This window comes from Labrus mixtus, chromosome 12 (genome assembly GCF_963584025.1).
Source record: "Labrus mixtus chromosome 12, fLabMix1.1, whole genome shotgun sequence".
Lineage (NCBI taxonomy): Eukaryota > Metazoa > Chordata > Actinopteri > Labriformes > Labridae > Labrus > Labrus mixtus.
Window position 1 is genome coordinate 8,083,961 of NC_083623.1, and position 21,258 is coordinate 8,105,218.

The window sequence follows — 21,258 nt, forward strand, 5'->3', positions numbered from 1 at the left end:
AAAGGTATCATTCAGCAGTCAGCCAGCAAGCTTTCTGACCTACTTCTGCTCCCCCCCCCCCCCCCCCCCCCACTATGACAAGTGTCACGATAATAAAGATGTAAAGTGTCATAGTCGGTGAGATACACTCCCTCTCTCTCTCTTTGCCCGTCTCTCTTATTGACAGGAAGGATGCGGCACTGATCCAACTTAGCACCTGGCTAATTTTAGCTCTCAGAGGATTCCTAGTACACAGACAAACATACACACACCTGTTGGTAGCCTTGTGATCTGTGTCTTTGGCACAATGTCATTGATTAAGTCTTGGCCGCCCTGAAGCCACTGACGACTTCACAAACATGCTATGACAGAAACTACAGTAAGATTTTTACAAACATACAGGTTAATGTGCCTAATCTGATTTATCACAATCTGTCTTAAATAAAATAACACTTTAATGGGTTACATTCACTGAACACAGCCAAAGCAGACGCACACATCAAAGCCGCTTCAAGTGCCTGGCGCATAACAAAGGTCGAGCATTAGAGGTTGACTTCTGCATTTCAATCAAACTTTCGATCAATCTTTCAAGGCAAATAAATAAATACAGCAAACTAGTTCCTTTTTTTCCATAAAATCACACACTTTTCAAGTTTGGTTAAGACATAAGCTCATGTCCTTCTACTAAAAGGGTACAGGCAAACAACGACTTACATTGAACTTTTTGGAAGTTTGTAAACTGCAATGTTTTTTTTTTTTTACCTCACACACATTTGGATTACTTTTGAGTTTTGAACCTTACTTATGGACTGTCTGACTATGGTCTGATTATCGACTATAATGTTGATGTCATTATATGGAAGTTTGTCTGGCTTTTTGCCATAGCTGTCTTGATGATCGAGCCAGAAAATACCATATTTTAATGTTTAATTTAAGGATGGATTCACTCAAGGTCAAGTTCAATGACCTGTACTAGCCATAGGTAAAACCCAGAACCCCCTTAATGGCGATGGACATGCTCTTGATTGTGTGCATTACTTTAAGCCTTTGTCCAAGTTGTCAAGAACCTACTCCCTATATCGATGTAATCTCTGTGGAAATGTGCTTTGAAGCTTTAAAGGATTTTTGTGCCAGGTTGTTAACATGTTCTGTCTGCTGTAAAGATGGGCATTTGGAGTTTAATACTGATTGACTCGAAGGAAATTAAGTGGTCACTCAAGGAACTGCAAGTTTTGAACCTTGTGCATTAGCTTAATTTTCAGCCCCAAATGCTGCCACTTGGGTGTCCACCATTCCTACTTAATTCCTGAGCTATTGAACAAGTTTGAAGTGATTTTTCTCTGTTCCATGTATTTCCTTTACATGATTCCTCTCCACACTACAATGTAGTGGGAAACATTAAACTTCTTACTCACTATATTCATTTTATAAGTCACTGGTTTTTTTTTGGAGTTTTTTTTTTTTTTATATTTATTTTTGGCCTTTTAGTGCCTTTAATGGAGAGATATGAAAGTGAATAGAGTCAGAAATCAGGGAGAGAGAGAGTGGGGAATGACATGCAGGAAAGGAGCCACAGGCTGGATTTGAACCTGGGCCGCCCACTTGGAAGACTGTAGCCTCCATACATGGGGCGCGCACACTAACCACTGCGCCACCAGCGCCCCGAATTGAACTTATTTTTAATTAAAAACCTGCAAAAACCAGGGGTTATGCGCAACATATTTCTATTTTAGGTTTACCTTTATTCTGTGCCCTGCAAGCCTTTTTTTTATTCCAATCTGGCTCCAAAGTACAGCTCATGCTTAAAAAATTTGCATTTATCTGCATGTTTTAACAAACCAGTTTTCTATAGCCAGAGCACACTTAACTAAACTGTTGTGCATCCTTCCAATATTTTTGCTGTACTCTTTGTGATATTCCTCTCTTCCATGCCTCCCTCCCTCTTATTTTCTAGGACATTGGATTGATTATATTCAGTAAATTTGGGTCCCTGGCTGAGAAAGTCTGAGAGCTTTCCCTCTGGTGTATTCCATCAAATCCATTCAGCTAAGCTCGGCTGCTTTCACATTAACATAGCAGACTGAGATCAACATATTTTACCAACATTATGACATTGGGTTGAAATCACCTCATAAAAATGTTGATTTCTCTGATGGGCAGAAAAACCCTCTCTGGATTCGCATCACATCCACTGAGATACCTCTGGTGAGTTCACATCACTTCACATTCAGCCCAGCTTGGTTAAGCCCACATTAGCATTAACTTATAAACACATCTGCAGCTGCTCTGAGGAGACCTTTTATCAACAAATTCACTTTTTTATATATTTTTCCAGCATAAGACCTCCCAGAGATGAAAATATTTTACAGGATCAGCCTGCACCTTTGATAATGCACAAGTCCGATAAACCTCAACAGGGAAATCAATCTTTTTCTCACCCCTCCTGATATCTTTGCTTTTTAAAGATGCAGTCGGTGGCTTCTGCAGGACAGCGATAATATGAGTCACCTGGTCTGCCTAAATAAAAATGTTGATTTCTCAGTTGGTTTACAAAGCCTTGTTTGGCTGCTTTCCACACTGTTTTCTCCAGTGAGTTGAGTCTGTATCCATTCATGGAAAAAAAAAAAAACTTACTAACATTCAAATTGATACAAAAATAACTCCAACAAGACTCTTCTGGCAGAACTTTCATATTTTCCCCAGTGACAGCCAAACATACCGGATGTTTTACAAAGTCTTATGGATATGTCGTTGGGCTTGACAAACCCATGCATCATCCTGACTCATATCTGATACAAAGTCAGGGGTTCAAAACTTATTTTGGGAGCAGACTCATGTTGACTTTATATAAAGTGACTAACACTGGCAAAAAACAACAACAACAACAAGCATACCCTGTAAAGCTGCAGCTAATGATACTTTTACCCACCAATTAAGCTACTGGGGAGCCATCAATCAGTCAATAAAATAACTCAATAAACCAAAAACGTGTAATCTACTAATTACGCCAAAATAAAAAAATATATTCTTAAGATATCGCCACAAACACAAGTGTTCTCTGATGACAGATATATTTGCCTTTGACCCTTAACCACCAATATGTCACTTCTGCAGCCTTGATTAAAAGTGAGCATTTGTGTCATGTAATTAGACCCCCACACTCCTCCCTCAAGATATTTATTTCAAAAGAACAACAGGTGACAGGAGCAATTGACAGATAGACTATGGAGTGCAGGGACATGAAAAACCGTCAGTCAGGATACAGAAGATCTCACTGCCGTCAAACCAAAGCTATAAATGACTGTGATCATGAACCATTCCTGTACCTGTCCATTTATTTTCAGATGATCTGCTAACTATTTAAATGGCAGCCAGTTTATCCACTAATTCTGGAAAAACATCTGACTAGATGCAGAGTCTGCAACATTAAGGAACGTTCCTTCAATCTGTCCTGCAAATTTACCAGATTTTTTGCAGCTGATACAAACAAAACTCTCTTAAAACCTCTATTTTCCAACAGATTTTTCATGTTTTGTGTTAACCTTCAATTACTCAACAACTCAGTCATGCGGCTTCAACTTCATCCTCTCCTTCCTATGAACCCTTTGTCTACCTGTTTCATCATCCATCATCTATCACAGTTCTATCCTTCCATGCCTAGTAACTCTTGATACCCCCCCCCTCCTCCTCCTCTCTGTCAGGCCCCCTTCTTCTCCTCGTCGTCTTTTTCCGATTATCTCCCGGTGTCTCTCTGAGCTCTGTCGCTGATAGAGAGCATGCCTGGTTGACACGCCTGGTAATGAGGCTCTTAATGCAGATGGCCTCTCCCGCCCTCTTCTACTCACACACATACACAATATGCGGATACACACACCTCCTCCGCCTCTGCAGGAGGTCCAATGCACTCCTGGGTTAAACAGTTGCTTGGAGATGTTTTGAAGAGGATAAATAGAAAGAAAAAAAAAAGCACAGAAGGGACACACGATTTTTCTCATATTTCAAGTGCAAACAAACCCTTCACACACTTATATATTCAAACAGCTTCATGCATTTGAAGTGCTTATTTTCATCTTCTAAAAATGTTCCAATTCTACAACTTTCCGGGATTAAGTGGAACAATTTGACTCATACTAAGCAGCATGAATATTTTGACTCTTATTGTGCGCCATGTTATATTGATTTGGTCCCAGCTGTCAATCTCCATCCATGCTGAGGGCATAGCTGCTCATTTCTCATTGTTGACACAGACCAAGCACACAATACAGATCATACAATTAATCTTTCACAACCTCACAAATACACAACGTAATGGAGCAGTGATTACTTTTAGTGAATGTCATGACTCAATTTGATCTCATCTAAATGTTTTCTCTCTTAGCTGTACTGATATCCAGACATGTTTCTGCTTGTGAACAAACTTTTGTTTGTTTGTGGTCTCAATATCATTGATGATGATGATGATGATGATGATGGTTGAGACGATTGTTTTTGTTTGATAACGGTGACTTATAAGATGGTTTCTATACTGATTAGAGCTCTCAAGAACTGCCCTCAATGTTGTGCTTTGCCTCTGGTCACTTCCTGTCAGCACCTGTGTGTCCAATCAGACTCAAAGCTGATCGTTTGCTCTTACTGACACTGTTCCCTTTTTTTCTAGATCCTTGCTTGTGTTGTACTTACTCTCTGATGTACGTCGCTTTGGATAAAAGCGTCTGCTAAGTGAATTGTAGAATTGTGGCACTTGATTGCTTTTAGAAATTTAACATCAATGTGCCACACAAGAAACTGTCTATATGGTGAGACGGCCCAATGGCATCATGTGACACTACAATGCCAGCTTTTGCCACCATGTAAAATGGGCTTCAATTGTCACTTTCTGGGGGGGATTGGCATTAACTGCAAATTTGTCATCAGGAAGACTTCTTCCTGTGTTGTGGGACTATCACCAGACCATACAGTTCAACTATCTCTGCATCTCATGTTGAATTTCAACCTTGTAACTTGATTTAAGTCTGAGAATAACAACAAATTCAAGCAAGATCTTAAACTTCTTAAATCTCCCCTGTTGATTTAAATGTATGACTATGAAAAAAAGACAACTATCTCCAAACTATCTAGCAAGCATTTGTCCCTTGACACTTCACCTCACATGTGCAGGTTACCATCAATACTGTCATACAACTTTACTTCTAAATTTCCCCACTTCAAATAATTATAATGAAACAAAATTAAACCCTAAGAATGGTTTACATGTATTTTCAGCTACTGTGCCATGACTGAGGAAACATTTCGGCTCACCACGCAGATGTGACGACGTTTCGTTAACAACGCAAATGTTACGTTAGTGGCTGACTGATTAGCTCATTAACGTTAACAGGCAACAGCTGTGAGTGAATGAGACCACGCGCTGTTTGCTGCCGTAAATGACTCCCGCAGTGTCGTGTTAATCTGAGCATCGATCGAAAGTCTTTACTACTCACCTCTCTGCTGGGCCTGGCAGCATTGCCATAGCAACGCGGTCAGAAGCAGGAGTAGCGTCATTTTCGTTCCTCTGTAGTTTGATATCGAACCGCGCGCGCCGTGGAATCAGCGCGCTGTCCTCGTGCGCGGTTCTCTCTCGCTCTATTGAGTTGAATGAGTGATAGTAAAAGTTTCACAGAAGTTGACCTAAACTCCCTCCCTCTACTCTCTCTCGCAAGCCTCCTCCTCTTTCTCTCTTTCTCTCCCTCTCTCCCTCTCTCTGTTCTCTCCTCCTTCTCTCCAGGTTTAAAGTTGGGACAGAGGGAGGGAGAAGTTAATGAAAAACACATGGAAAAACAGAAGAAAAACAGAAATCAAACTACACAACAATAGGCTCTATTGTAGCATAGAAACCGGAGGATGATAGATAGATAGATAGATATATAGATTGATTTTTTTTCTCATTAGAACCAGCATAAATGGTAAATGTAACCATTGGTAACCATGACAATTTAATATTTCATCATTTAGCTTTCTTTTTTTTGGTGTGTTTTATGAATGACCATCTCATTTTAACATGTTATTAGAAACTGTTTACTTCATATTTTCTAACCTAATTTGATCATTTTCCTGAAACCCTACTTGGCTATATTTCTAGACTTGAATATAAAGTTCAACTCTAAAATGTACTGGAATACAAATCGAAAGAACCATATAACCATATTGAATACTATAGTATAAAAAAAACCTACTGCAAAATGCATTGGCTGTATTTGAGTTTATACTTTGTTGCTTTAAATGACTTTGCAATTAATTACATCTTATCAATTGCTATTTTCTTTCTTTACATCTTTGGGCATAAAGAAGCAACCTTGAGCTTTGGTAATGACATCATGATGAGTAAATATAAGAAAATACAAATGTGTGGGTGAAGCAGGTACTTCTAGGTACACATCTAGATTTTTTTTTCAGCAGAACAAGAGCAGGTTTGAAAAATAAAAACTTCAAAAACAACAAAAAACTTGAATGTTGCAGCAGAACAGCTTAGGTTACTACAACCAATGAATTTAGTGTGTGTGGGGGGGTGGGGGGGTGGGGGGGGGGGGTAACTATATGGTGCCTAGAAAGTAGTTCAGAAATGAAGAGGTTTTGATCCTGCTGAGTTACACATTTGTTCTATAGCTCCTCCTGCTGCCCTGCACAACTCACCACAGTCTGGGGCAAAACTGAAGCAGCAGGGTTTGACCTCTTCATAAAAGGAGTGAAATTGGAGGAAACACTGTAAAAAGAAAAGAAAAATAAAGACGAGGTTTGTTGTGTTTTGTTACTTACACAAGTGTTTGAAGCTTCCAATAAAAAGTTCATAAAAGTGAAACGTAAAACCCTAATATTTCTACTGCAGTATCCACTGGTGATAAAAGGTGGCTAAATATAGACTTATAGTCATCCAAACTTTAAAAAAAACTTCTAGTGTTTGCCTGACTGTACTGTTTACTGTTTACTTCACTGTTGAAAACACTGGTTTATTATAATGTTACAGCCCACTGACTTGTCAATCACGTCTTACCTTTGTGGGAGTGTGTTGTGTAACTTTTGTGTATGGCTGTAGTGTTTATACATTATAGGCAGACGTTGTGAGTGTGTTCCGGGGAGAATCTGTGTATCCGTTCGTTCATGTGTCCAGTGTCAGCAAAGTCAAGCTCCCGCAGACCCTCAGACCTCCGCAGGCATAGAGGCTGACTGTGCAGACAGCGAAGCTGAAGATGGGCTCTCCTCTCTGGGATCGGAGCACTGGACAGCCCTGGAGTGCTGCTGGAGCTCTGTGGGGATGGGCGGTGTCAAGGCTACAGCTGGATTGGACAACAAGGTGAGTCACATCATTGGATATAGTCATTTATTGATGTCTTGTACTACTGATAAAAAAAAAACAGAGACATTCATTCAAATGTGATTTAATCATTATTTTTATCACGAAATAAATGTTTTTCAAATAAATTATAATTGTTGTTTTCCAATTAAACTCCACTATATTCCAACAATGGATCCCTAAGAAGTGAAAGTACCTTAAAGTGCCTCAGTCATTATGTCATTATTAGCAATATCATTAAGAAATTGCATTAATTTTAACCGTCTAAATCCTCTTAGTTTTCATCTTATTGGTGTAATAAAATGCTGTTTAATATAATGGATTAGGGCAGAAACTATTGGCTCAAAATGAAGTCAATTATTTTTGATCCACAGGTTCTTCCACCAGGATGAAGAGATGCTGATTCTGACCCACTGTGATGAGTTGAACAGAACCTACAGTGAGGACAGCAGTACTCCTCTTGACATAATTAACCAAAGTAATACAATCCTCGATGATACCCGAAGGACCAGATCATCATTAAAACCAAACCGCTCGTCTCTTATTGAGCAAGATAATCCTCCGATGAGGGAGCGATTAGATCCTCACTTTGGCGCATCCTCCAGAACCGTACAGCAGGAGAGTCCAGCTTTTAAAGAAACCAGAGCGACTGTGATCGCCACTGGACCCAGAACCATCACTGTGACTTCAGCTGTTTCCTCTGCAGACTCTGTTAAGTATATAAACAACAGTAGTTATGGCAAAAGAAAAAGGTCCCAAGATGAAGAGATCGCAAGCAACAGAGAGGAGACCCAGGGTTTCACCCAGAACCAGGGTGACAAGAGGGGACTCTACAGGAAGGCAAAGGTGCTCTCTGAAGATTCAGAGGAGAAGGCGAGTGAGGAAACTGCGCAGGGGACTAATCAGTGCTGTACCAGCCTTGAAGAAGAGAGACCAAGGATGAGTTTGTCTAATCCAGTGCAGAGCTCCAGTACTCTCACCTCTTATCTGAAACCTGCCCCCACCATCACTGCCTGGGAGGCCGGCTGGAACGTCACAAATGCTATACAGGTATACTGTTTTGTTTTTTTACTGTATAGCTGAACACGCACGTCCTGAAAAACGTTTCCAGGTAAAAGAAAAGAGAAACAAGACATTAGAATATAACAGATTTTCAAATTCAAATAACTTTATTTATTCGTGAGGAACTTCAGTTGTGTATCACATCCAAAGTGCAATTGAAGAGTACTGAGTGAGTGACGCCTGCAAGCCATAACAAATGATGCATGACAGATCAGCAATAATCAATTCTAAAAATGTAACTGTTTTATATCAAAGGATCAACACAAAGGCTTTTTAATGTTTAATCTTGTTGACCTTGTTGACCCCGTTGAACTATACAGCAATTCTCTACTTTAAAGGCGACTATGTTGTTTCACTTTTGTGATCCCATTTCCTTTGAAAATCACATGTCCTAATAGCTCCTGATGTGCCCAAAGAACATCATTTTGGGATCGCTGTTGAACCAATCGATATATCCCTTTGTGGATGTACAGGTGTGCGTAGGTTTTTCTGAGAAAATTCCAATCTTGCTTCCTCATAGCAGTCAACCTAATCGCCTGCAGTATCTCAGAAACTTTGGCTGTGAACAGTGTCGAAAAAAAGGCTGTTTTACCTCGTCTGACTCCTACAGTACTCAGCGGTAGTGTTGACAGGGATTAAAAATAGCTGTAGAGAAATAATTATATAATAATTCATTTCCTTACTCATGGTCTCTTTTTGTTTGGGAGGATCATAAAGATGACATCCTGATAAAAAAAAAGTCATCACATTAGCTTCAAGTATTATCAAATACAAAACATGCCTCACATGATTTCACCTTCTGATTTTATAGCTTCCTTGAAGAATTAAATGTTGTCCTAGATCTTACCGAATTTGGCACCTATGTGTTGCACACTTGTACACAAAGAACCAAGCGTGCATGGGTTTTATGATTGTTCTTTTACTTCGGTCTGAAACACAGAGACACAGACACATCAACTCAGCGTGGCTGCACACTCTCGGACATCTGGGTCGACTGAGCTACGCATGGCATCAAAGACCCCTGTACTGCCCAGAGCTGCCCCAAAAGTGCCTGTGTGATACTTCTTCAATTTGACCCACAAATGTACCAACTAAAATATCACGGTGCCTTTGTACAGGAATATCTAACAGCATGATTGAACGAGATGATAAAATAAAATATCAAAAACAATATATGAGACTGGGGGGGTGCCTAGTGTCCATGAACATGCCTGATATTAATACGGGCCCCACATATGCTTATCAATGTGCTACTGTTTACAATTTAGCTGGTGTTTATGATTGTTACAATGAAGACGACGGTGCGGTGATGTTCTGCCTGTCTTGGTGGACATGGCTGCTGACTTATTAATAACACTAGACAAACACGCCCCCTTTTGATCTACTGTAAGCATCATGTTTGGTATGAGACACAAAGAAAACGGACCAGAAAAAGCAGCATCAAGATGTAATTAAAAAGCAAACACAAAAGGCTTATGGTTGTCCATTTCTGGAGTGCATGGACTTAAACATGACAATTCACAAGGTCAGACAAAACAGGTGAAAGCACAAGTGTGGGCAACGATAGAAGAAAACCTGTCAGAGACCTGACAAATACTTTATACACTTTGGTAGTGTTGTAGTCAAGACCATACTATCTGAGACCAAGACATACCCGAGACCAGAGTGCCTTGAGAGCAGCTGCAAACTTTGAATAATCATTTCTGTGGTTTATTTCCAGCACTGTATCCCTCCTCTTTTTTGTTACCAGAACATTATTTCTCTGTTTTCCTATTAGAGAAGAAAACGCACAAAGTGAATACCAACAGTTTATGCCCCAAGCTTCATTCAAAAAGCACTACACCTTGCAGACATTTTAATATGCTCCCATTGTCTTCTAATAATTCTAAACAATGCTCTATGGCCGTGCAGGCAGTTTGTCAGGCACTCCCAGTGCTCATAATCCAATAAAGTGTGAATCCAATTTGTTTTATATGAAAAGAAAAACTCCCAGTCACAATGTGTTCTTGTGGCGCTAATGCTAATATCTTATTATGCTGTAAACGCAAGGCTGTATTCAACTACTGCACACATGTAAATGTGTTCTTTCACTGAAGTGTAATTGAACGGCATCGTTGGGTCCGTGGAGAACATTATGACATTAGGGCATTATTACGGCGGATGCATGAACACACGCACGGAGCCTACATGAAGACACATGCATGCAAACACGTTCCTGTGGGAGTCACATCAAATGATTTTGCATCAGATTTCTGCAAACACACGGGGGTTTTAATCCACATTAGCACTGTTTTCGGTGCATAAAATATATACTTATGCACATGACACATAGCACATGATATTTAATGGATAAGCAAGTGTTTTGTGTTCTTTGTTTATTGATGCTAGTCTATCTATTTGGGTGCCAGATTTTTATTTTTTCAAGTGTCATTGGAGACCAAGTATGTCTCTGATGAAAACTTGGACTTCAATATATTCCATACAACTAATTTAAATTCCCTTATCACATAAACAGTTTTTATGTCTCAATACTATTTTTGAATTAGCTGTCCCTAAAGAGCACTATGGTGTATATATAGTTTTTTCTGCAGCATGCATTTCTTTCCTCTGCTACAATATTTCTGGCGCTCTTAGTTGGTACATTTTTTGTAGGTTATTCATTACCTGCAGCACTGTAATCAGGAACCTTCACCAAATGGATTGCTCATTAATCCCTGAATTCGAGGTTACGGAAAGGTTACGTTATAGTGACTTCATGGTGACTAAACAGAGGTTTTTTTTCAAGGTGATGGCTCACCTTGAAGTGTAAATCTCCCACAGAAATGGATAGCGCAAAGAAACGATAAAGGATGCAGAATGATAATCAGATACATGAACACCAGTCAGTGCAATGATGACAGAGCCATTTGTAACGGGGCAATAACAGATGTCCCGCTAATGAACAAAAGAACATCAGTTATATCTCCTATCAAAGCTGAAAAAGAAAATATGTATTTTCCGGTGGTTGTTTATTGATGCCAAAATAACTGACTGTCTGCCAGCCTAATACAGTTTTTATTAGAGACCAAGTAAGCTGCCAAAAATACAAAAAAAGAGCTCCAGCTCTCAAGTGTCTCGACTTGGGAATATGAAATATGAAACTCAGTTTTTAATTCAAACCTGTCTGGTAATGAGGCAGCATCACTTTGTTTATCTTCATCACAGATTGGAGATGTGGAGCTTTTGTTCCTGAGAAAAACGGATGTTAGATTTCTGGCTATAATAAGCTGTTTTTTTAGAGTGACATTTTATCTTAAACTGAGATGAAAATTCAAGATCCAAGTTCTAAATTGGGTTTTTTAAATCCAATCTCTAGCCGTAGGGAAATGAAGACCGTTCCCATTTTGTATGGGGAAGATTTTCTGTTAGAAGTTATTTGGTTCATCATGCTGCCAAATACATCCCAAGACCCTGCAGAGAAAAGGGAGGCTGAATAAAAGCTGCAGGTTAGAGCGGCTTGAGTTTCATCTCACACCAGAAATGTTGTAGATTTTTTTTCATTTCCATGATTATCATCATCTTCATTCCCATCTTTGTAATTGCTATTATCATCTTCATTAGAAATGTCCCCAGAGGGTTCCCTGATGATGTCACTGCGATGACATCAGGGTCAGCTAAGCCTTAGTACAATGATGATCCTTTTTCACAGGAAGAGTGCATACCAAATTGACGTTTGACAGGTTAGCCCATTCTCATTCCAAAGAAGTCATATATTATAGACAGTATAACATTTGGGCGCAGTCTCAGTGATGTCAACCATTGGTTTGTGAAAAGGCTTTCTAGAGCCATTCAATGCTGGTTGCAAAATTGGAAATGCTATCTTCACCAAACTTTTGGTCGGACTACTAAAAGGCAAATAGGTGGAGTTGAGGCGGGCCTGTAGCCTCCTAGCAAACAGCTACAATGCACAGCTACAATGCACTGTCAATCAACTCAATCACGACCCTTATTATGCAAATGTGTATGCATTACTCTTATCCTATATAATGAAAACAGATGTGTTAAAGAAAATCCCTGGTGGAAAAGTGGTTAGTTAGCACGCCCCATGTACAGAGGCTACAGTCCTCAAAGCAGGATTTGAGTCCAACCCGTGGCTCCTTTGCTGCATGTCTTTCCCCACTCTCTCTCTCTATCTCTCTCTCTCTCTCTCTCTCTCTCTCTCTCTGTCTCTGTCTCTCTCTCTCTCTCTGTCTCTGTCTCTGTCTCTGTCTCTGTCTCTGTCTCTCTCTCTCTCTCTCTCTCTCTCTCTGTCTCTGTCTCTGTCTCTCTCTCTCTCTCTCTCTCTGTCTCTGTCTCTCTTTCTTGCTCTCTCTCTGTCTCTCTCTCTCTGTCTCTCTCTCTCTCTTGCTCTCTCTCTCTCTCTCTCTTGCTCTCTCTCTGTCTCTCTCTCTCTGTCTCTGTCTCTCTCTCTCTCTTGCTCTCTCTCTGTCTCTCTCTCTCTTGCTCTCTCTCTGTCTCTCTCTCTCTCTCTCTCTCTCTCTGTCTCTGTCTCTGTCTCTTTCTCTCTCTCTCTCTCTGTCTCTCTCTCTCTCCCTCTCTCTCTCTCTCTCTGTCTCTCTCTCTGTCTCTCTCTCTGTCTCTGTCTCTGTCTCTCTCTCTCTCTCTGTCTCTCTCCCTCTCTCTCTCTCTCTCTCTCTTGCTCTCTCTCTGTCTCTCTCTCTCTCTGTCTCTCTCTCTGTCTCTCTCTCTCTCTCTGTCTCTCTCTCTCTGTCTCTCTCTCTCTCCCTCTCTCTCTCTCTCTCTCTCTCTCTCTCTCTGTCTCTCTCTCTCTCTCTCTGTCTCTCTGTCTCTCTCTGTCTCTCTCTCTCTCTCTCTGTCTCTCTCCCTCTCTCTCTCTCTCTCTCTCTCTGTCTCTCTCTCTCTCTCTCTCTCTCTCTCTCTCGACTCTATGAACTGCATTGTCACTCTACGGTATAAAAAGCCCAAAAAAAGATCTTAAAATGAAAAAACATCACCCTCTTACAGTTTTTACCAATAAAGAAATAAGCCATAGAGATGACAAACAAAAGCAAACAAGTCTGCCATTCAAGGATGGATCCGACAGCATTTATGAGTCCATTTATCAGAACATTTCCCAGTTTGTTTTTGGGTAATTAACTAACCTATCAATTAACAGTGTTCTACCATCGATGTCTGCTTCACTCTGAACCTTTCATTGTAATGATAAACAATCTTTTTCTGACGATTTATAATCTCTAACATGAATGTTTTAGTGATGTACGAAAATAATTTGTGCTGCATAAATTATAGAGTCAAAAGGCACAAACTGAACCCACCATTTTAGATTTGTATTTTTTTCACTTAAATAAAAGACAACTTGGATTAGAGGTAGACGCTTTTGTTATGGTTTCAAAAAATGTCTCTTCCACTCACTTAAATGTCAACCTTTCTGTTTCTTGTTCCACTTTTATCCCCTCATGGTGTGGGGAGACATTTCTCCATTACTGTTTGTGCCCAGGGCATGTGCTCGCATTAAGATATTGTGCATGACCTGCAGGACAGCGGTTGAAATCTTACACCTGGAAAGTCCAGACAGAAGCGGCGAGTGTGTAACATTTTCTCAGCATATGTCACTGAAATACCAGCGTTGCCTCCTGGCTTATATCGAGTATGAAAAAAGGGCATATATGCTGCGGGTCAACATTCCCTGAATGAACAGATTATCAAAGTGTCAGATTATGGCAGGATAGAGTTGGAAGGAATCATCAGGGATTTTTTTTCCCTTCCTTTATTCTACCTGTTTGTGATTGCTTCAGGAATTAGCCGGCAAAAACCCCACAGAAAAAAAGAGGGAGACGGGAGATGGAATCAGATACTGGAGCCTCATATTCCTCTCAAACTGCTTTCATCGCCAGCAGCTCCATTTCAACATCAAAGCTTTATCAGCATATGCCTGACAGACACCAGTTACAAAATAACGACTTGAAAGCGAGAGAATGTGTCTGTTTATGCATCCACAATATGTGCTCCTATAACTGTGTATCCGTGTTTCTACATCCCTAACACAGCAGCTCCATCAAAGCAGCTTCATGTCTCCTCTTATCTCTCCTCATCCTCGTCCTCTTCCTCCTTCAACCTCCTGCTCTCTCACCGCACTTCTCCTTCTCCTGCTCCTCAGCTGTCTTCCTCTTTTCTTGCCTTCTTCCACCGCTCCTCCTCTCCTCCTCCCTCTGGCAGTCACCTCAGTTCTCCCTTGGTGAAGGGCCAAAGCTCGGCTCTCTGCCTCCTTCTTTCCTCTGCTGGTCTCCTGCATCCTCAAACTCTCCAGGCATCAGGCCAAAGCTCTCCTCGCGCCTCCTCATCTTCCAACCATGAGCGCTCCTTTATTCTCTTTCCTCCTCATTTCCTCTTCAGCAGTCCTCCCATGTTCTTTTCCAACATGAGATTTAGACTTTTCATAATTAAGTGCTTTTCAGGGATTATCTCTTATGAAGAGAAGTTTAGTGTGCTAAACGAGCATCATGCAGAATGTATGGATTTTTTTTTAGAGGTTGAATTTATAAGACTCTTAATTTACAGGAACTACTTTACCCCCCAGAAATTGCAATAAAGGTAGTATCTGATTCATATTTCTATGATTTTGACCAATCCACCGTTCCTCTGCCTACTTTGTTTTTATAATTTGGTTCAATGAAAATTACACAATTGAGACTTTGAATACATTTTTAACTTAGATAAATTTGTCCAAGGTAAATGTACCCGACGGGATAATAAAGTGTATAGTATCGTTTTATTTTGTATCCTATTGTATGTCTTGTCATGTTGTGTTGGGTCATGTTATTTAATATAGTATTGTATTGTATCATATTGTATGGTCTGTATTGTGTCCTATTGTTGTGTCATGTCATGTCACGTTGTATCGTGTCAGGTATTCTCATAACGTACTGTTTCCTTTCGAATTGTATCTTATCGTTTGTCTTGAATTTACCGCTCCATGCTCTTCCTGTCCTCCTTTTATGTCTCCCAGGGTATCTTTGTGTTGGGTTTACCCTTTGCTCTGGTCCGGTCCGGGTACATGGGTCTCTTTGTGCTGGTTATGTCGGCCTGGGTCTGCAACCACACAGGGAGGATTCTAGTGTCCTGTCTTTATGAAGAGGAACAAAGGTAGGGGTTCCAATATGTCCCATTGATTTTTTAAATAAGTCTAAAGCAACTAAATAGGTAACTTCTCCTCTTCACTTTGTTTTAGCATTGCTGTCGCATTTCTCATCACAACTTCCCACAGAGCACCTGTCAATGAGCTGACAGATGGTTTTTTTGCAGTTATTGTTGATTAAATCTGAAGTTGATGCTGTCCTCTATGAATTTTCAACAATGCCATTATTATTTCTGACTCATATTTGTTCCCCATTCTCTTTTCAGACTCCTCCTATGAATCTTAACACATTTGTTGTATGACATGAATACAGAGAAGAGGGGTTTTTTGGTCCAAAATAAACATGTTTGTCTACCGCAGTGCACTACTATAAAGTATTACCACGGCTTAAAGGAGTGTTAACATGTTGTTTGGTAAAACTGTGGTTAAACTTTTCCTTCGTTTCTTGCAGGGTGCAGTCCAATTTAATTCAGATTTAATTTAGTTGAATTGAGCTGGGTTAATTTTGAATATTCTTTGCCATTTGTGGGGAAAAACACCTAATTGAGAAGACTTGAAACACTATAATACAAGCTTTAACACAGCTTACATTTTGTGAGGGTGGGAGAGTTTGCTTAGCTTACTTTTTTTTAAAGATATTTTCCTTGTATGCCCGAGACACATCAATCACAGTAAGAAGATGTTTGTATCTTTCAGTGGAGGATCTGGCTCCGGGTCAAAAGTCCGAGTCCGGCACAGCTACCAGGACATAGTGGAGGCCTGCTGTAAAGGACTGTGGCCCAACTGGCCTGGACTCTGGGGATGGATGGTTAATGTAGCTCAGGTAACACAAACGTGAATACCAATCATCGAAAGTTGGACACTATATCGCCACCTATTTGGATCCAGAATTGACCATGTTTAGCTGGGAGGATACATATTGGAATAACTCTAAATTCAGTGATAGGTTGCTGTCATAGTGACTTGTCAATCACAGAGTAGCCAATCTGTGAATTACACCACACCAAATACGATAAATTTAGCCGAAATGGGATGATAATTCACAAAATAAACATCATTCTGTATTGAAGAAGACTTGAAATTTGCGATTGAGATTATAAACTGATTAATAAGATATGTTCTGATGTGATAAAAGTAAGAAAAATATTTATTTTCTTATATACTACATAGTCTGACTTATTTTTGAGTGGACCAGAGGAGTTGTCCTGTGCTGGCTTTAGAAGCATTTCAGATTATAGGACTTCAAAATTGGCTTCACTTTAAATGGATAGTTCTCTGTTTTGTGGCTAGGTTGCATAAGTGTTAGTCAGTAGAAATATGAGACTCACGTCAGCATGGGCCCTTTACTGATAAACCAGCCAGAGTTGGCACAGAAGCTAGGCTATACACTGCTGCAAACAGGGCCACTTGTATCATGTAATTAAGCCAATTTAAAGAAAGACTACATCTAGAACATTTCAATCTGGTTTTCTCAAGGGGCCATGCTGACTGCCATCTCCTATAGCTCATACAATTAATATAGAAAAGTGCCTCATACAACTCCACTTCAAAAAAACCTCCTATCGTTTTAAGAACTTATGTCCTCTTCTTTAATCTCAGGTATAAAAACCAACAAAGACAGGATTCTTCTCTGAAAATATTTGTCTGCACATTTCTATAAATTAAGTCTTGAAACTTTCCATTGAAACTATTGAAACTAAACTCCCTGTTTCTTGCAAAATAGAGTAGAATGAATCTCGGTTGGAAACTTAATAGTGGAGTTAAAGGTGAGGTTGGCAATTTGTTTGGGAGGCACTCTGTTATATTTGATGAAATTCTCTTCACATCCAGACGGCAATCAATAGATGATTACCTGCCTGTCTACCTGCATGCTCTCTGGGTCATTTGATGTTTGTCTGGTGTGATTTAAATGCAGTTGTGTGCATGGCAGAGTCTTCCAGAGTCTAAAGCGAGCAGGCTAATGTCACAAGACTGGTGTATAGAAAACTGATCTTTCATGGACTAATCCTGCACTGTTAAAGATGCAGATCACTTACAATTCATCACCAGTTTGATGCTTTCAAATGGTCCTGTAACAGCTTTGTTTTCTCTCTTTGCATCCTGTTTATTTCTCCAGGTGGTTGAACTGTTGATGACGTGCACGCTGTATCTCGTCGTCTCCACCAGCCTCATGTCCGACAGTCTCTCCTGGATTACTGTTCCTCGATCAGTGTGTTCTCTAGTGTCTCTGATCTTCCTGCTGCCCTGCCTGATGCTGACTGATCTCCGGCCAGTCTCCACCTTCAGCCTGCTGTGCTCCCTGGCTCACATACTGATTAGGTGACTGAACAGAAGTGACTTTACGTTTGTTCTTAGAGCGGTCAATTTAGAAGTCTTAGAGCATCAGCGGACACACTTACCTCCTATATTAAATTTCTGTACAGAAAGGCGGTCTCTGTCATCTGCTCTCATTCTCAGTCATGTGATCGCTGTTCAGCTGCTGCTGTGTTTGCTGTCAGCTCTCACCTTCTACACATCGAGGTTACTGTGTGTTTGATTTATTTCTCATGCCAGGTGTTGCCATAGACTGTATAAAATATGGACGTAGTATCAGTGACGTCACCCACTGGTTTCTGAAGTGGACTTTTGATAACTAAATCAAAGTAATGATTGTCCATACATTCCCTTCAGTGTCTTAATTCCTGTCGTAAAATGTTTCTCTCCTGTTATCTCTGACCCTGTGACAGCCTTTTGGTCATGCTGTACTGTCTGAGTCGAGCCAGCAGCTGGTCATGGACCTCTCTGTCTTTGTCTGTGGACCCGGAGGACTTCCTCGTCTCCGTGGGCGTCATCATCTTCTCATACACCTCACAGATCTTCCTCCCTCCTCTAGAGGGCAGTATGGAGAACAGATGGAAGTTTAATACCATGCTTGGTTGGACCCACGGTGCTGCCTGCATCATGAAAACAATGTTTTCTGTACTGGTTAGTGAAAGTAAATATCATTTTGAATTCAACGACAGTTTATATCAATGGTGAAGCTCGCCAGCCAACAAGCAGCAGAAAAATGTAAATAACCATTACAGTCTGTTTTACATGATGTGGTCAAATAATACTCAATTAACTACGTAGCTGTAAAAGTAATATACTCTGATTGTTGTTGAATTCTACATAGGGCCTGACTCAACCCAACATCTAGCCAAAGCACTGACTCTGATGAAGGGATGGAAGATGTGACAAGTTAATGGAGTGATTGATTGACTGATCACTCCATTATGCCATCATTGATTGTTTTCTTCCATCATTAGGCCGTGCTGACCTGGGGGACACAGACCAGTGAGGTCATCACAGACAACCTACCCTCTGATCTGCGACCTCTCATCAACCTGTGTCTGCTGGCTAAAGCCCTGCTGTCGTACCCTCTGCCATTCTACTCTGCTGCAGAAATACTGCAAACCTGTCTGCTTGGAGGTGAACGTTACTAACAGATCTGTTTTATATTCAAACACCTGACCTTGTCTTGTATTGTCTTCATACATAAAGCAAGAGTTCCTTCAGGCTAGTTATTAAAAAAATGTCAGTTTGTTCCCATGAAATAAATCCAAGGTTTAATGATAAAGACTGACTGTAGATCAACTATTTATAAGTTATATTGACTGATATGTAGATTGCACAGGGCTAAGGGAAGCTATCATTTCCATTACACATTTCTAGATGGAGCAGAAGCCTGGAGAAATTGGCCTGCAGACTGGAGGTTTCAAATCCCAGCTGCATTGAAGAAAAAAAAGGTTAATCAGGGTCATTTTCACTCTGCCATACTACCAAGATTTCCTTGAGCATGACATTTAATTGCTCCAGAGGTCACCAGGAGTAGATTGTGCTCATCTTTGCAGCCTCCTGGTGAAAATCTCTGTAGGTGTTTCAGTATTTTCTTTGTAATCACCACCTATGTAACAGGCTGGCATCCACACCCGAGACTCATGAATTACCTTTATTATGATTTTATTAAAGGTTAAGTATTAGCAATAAAGCCTGTATAGAAAATATACTGTATGTGAAGCAAAGCTACCTAATCAAAGGAACCTCTCTATATTTTCACTCCTTGATTAACACTACAAAAAGTCCCTGTAGTTCGAACAAGACTAAATGAATCAGACAGGTTAAAGCAGACAGCAAATTCAGTAATAGAACTGAACAAATGTAGCTGCAGTACATGTGTTACACAAAGGTTAAATGATTCTAAAAGAGCTTTATAATAGGTAAAACAAATGCATGTGAGAGCATTATACAATATCAAGTAAACCCGTTGGATATTTAGAGTACAAATTAGATTGAAAACTAAAAGTTTAAAAATGATTAAATAACAGAATAGTACGCATAGGTAACCCCAATTAGGCCATTTAAAGCTTTCATGTCTTCTACAGCTTTTATTTTAAACACGATTTCCAACTCTTGCAATAAGCAATGTCCATAAGTTATTTCTGTTTCCTCATCAAAATGATTTTATCATGAACAACAAAGCAACCTACAAACAGAAGTTGGTTACATTGTCAACAAATCCTACTGACAAATCTCCTGTGGAACCTTTCCACATCTCTTCTCTAATGTTTTTTTGCAGATGACGTCATCTTTTCCTACTCTAAACATGGAGGTCGACGCATGTCTCGTCTGGCCCTGTTGATCCGTGGAGCTTTGCTGATGACATCATATCTGCTGGCCCTGTTAGTCCCCAGTTTCTCCTTGCTGATGGGTTTGACAGGCAGCGTGACCGGGGCGGCCATGACACTCATCCTGCCGTGCCTGTTTCACCTCAGACTGCAGTGGAGCAGCCTCACTGCGATAGAGATAATGGTGGATGTGTGTATACTGAGTGTAGGGGTCGTCTGTAGTGTATCTGGTATGATCTGTTCACTGAAAAGACTTCTGGAAGAGCTATAGGAAGGATGGATGGATGCATAGATGAATGGGTGGATGCATTGATTGACGGACTAATGGCTTGTTGGGTGGATGGTAGATGGATTAGTAGATGAATACACTGATTGGTGGACAGATAAGCGTAGAGCTGGATGAACAGACTAATGATAGATGGTTGGATGGACAGATTGAATGACATGGATGGATTGATACTTATGGAAAGGGATAGATGGATTGATGATGGATCAACAGACTGATGGATGGATGGATGATGGATGGATGGATGGATGGATACTTATGGAAAGGGATAGATGGATTGATGGATGGATGATGGATGGATGGATACTTATGGAAAGGGATAGATGGATTGATGGATGGATGGATGGATGGATGGATGGATGGATGGATGGATGGATGATGGATGGATGGATACTTATGGAAAGGGATAGATGGATTGATGGATGGATGATGGATGGATGGATGGATGGATGATTGATGCTTATGGAAAGGGATAGATGGATTGATGAATGGATCAATAGATGAATGGATGGATGGATTGATACTTATGGAAAGTGATGTATGGATAGATGGATTGATGGATGGATGGATGGATGGATGGATGGATGGATACTTATGGAAAGGGATAGATGGATAGATGGATTGATGGATGGATGGATGGATGGATGGATGATTGATGCTTATGGAAAGGGGTAGATGGATTGATGATGGATCAACAGACTGATGGATGGATGGATGATGGATGGATGGATGGATTGATACTTATGGAAAGGGATAGATGGATTGATGATGGATCAACAGACTGATGGATGGATGGATGATGGATGGATGGATGGATGGATAC

General features: G+C 40.3%; 2 protein-coding genes across 9 annotated transcripts in view; one reads left to right on the forward strand and one right to left on the reverse strand.

Annotated features, from left to right (window-relative positions):
• The window catches only part of lama2 (laminin, alpha 2), a 209,785-nt gene extending 204,179 nt beyond the window's left edge, over window positions 1-5,606 (reverse strand). For 6 of the 8 annotated variants that reach the window (XM_061051773.1, XM_061051772.1, XM_061051771.1 and 3 more), the window contains exon 1: window positions 5,460-5,605. In XM_061051773.1, coding sequence (XP_060907756.1) covers window positions 5,460-5,520 — 61 coding nt within the window. In that variant the 5' untranslated portion in view covers window positions 5,521-5,605. Of the gene's footprint in view, window positions 1-5,459 lie in introns of all 8 variants that reach the window. The other 2 variants (XM_061051767.1, XM_061051769.1) reach the window with 1 other exon arrangement.
• A 1,596-nt stretch (window positions 5,607-7,202) lies between these two features.
• LOC132985386 (vesicular inhibitory amino acid transporter-like) lies at window positions 7,203-20,437 on the forward strand. The gene is made up of 9 exons (XM_061052736.1): window positions 7,203-7,306; window positions 7,681-7,757; window positions 7,860-8,356; window positions 15,375-15,511; window positions 16,200-16,326; window positions 17,620-17,822; window positions 18,230-18,467; window positions 18,791-18,953; window positions 20,101-20,437. The coding sequence occupies exons 1-9, from the start codon at window positions 7,203-7,205 to the stop codon at window positions 20,418-20,420; spliced, it is 1,866 nt and encodes a 621-aa protein (XP_060908719.1). The 3' UTR covers window positions 20,421-20,437.
• The last annotated feature ends 821 nt before the right edge of the window (window positions 20,438-21,258 follow it).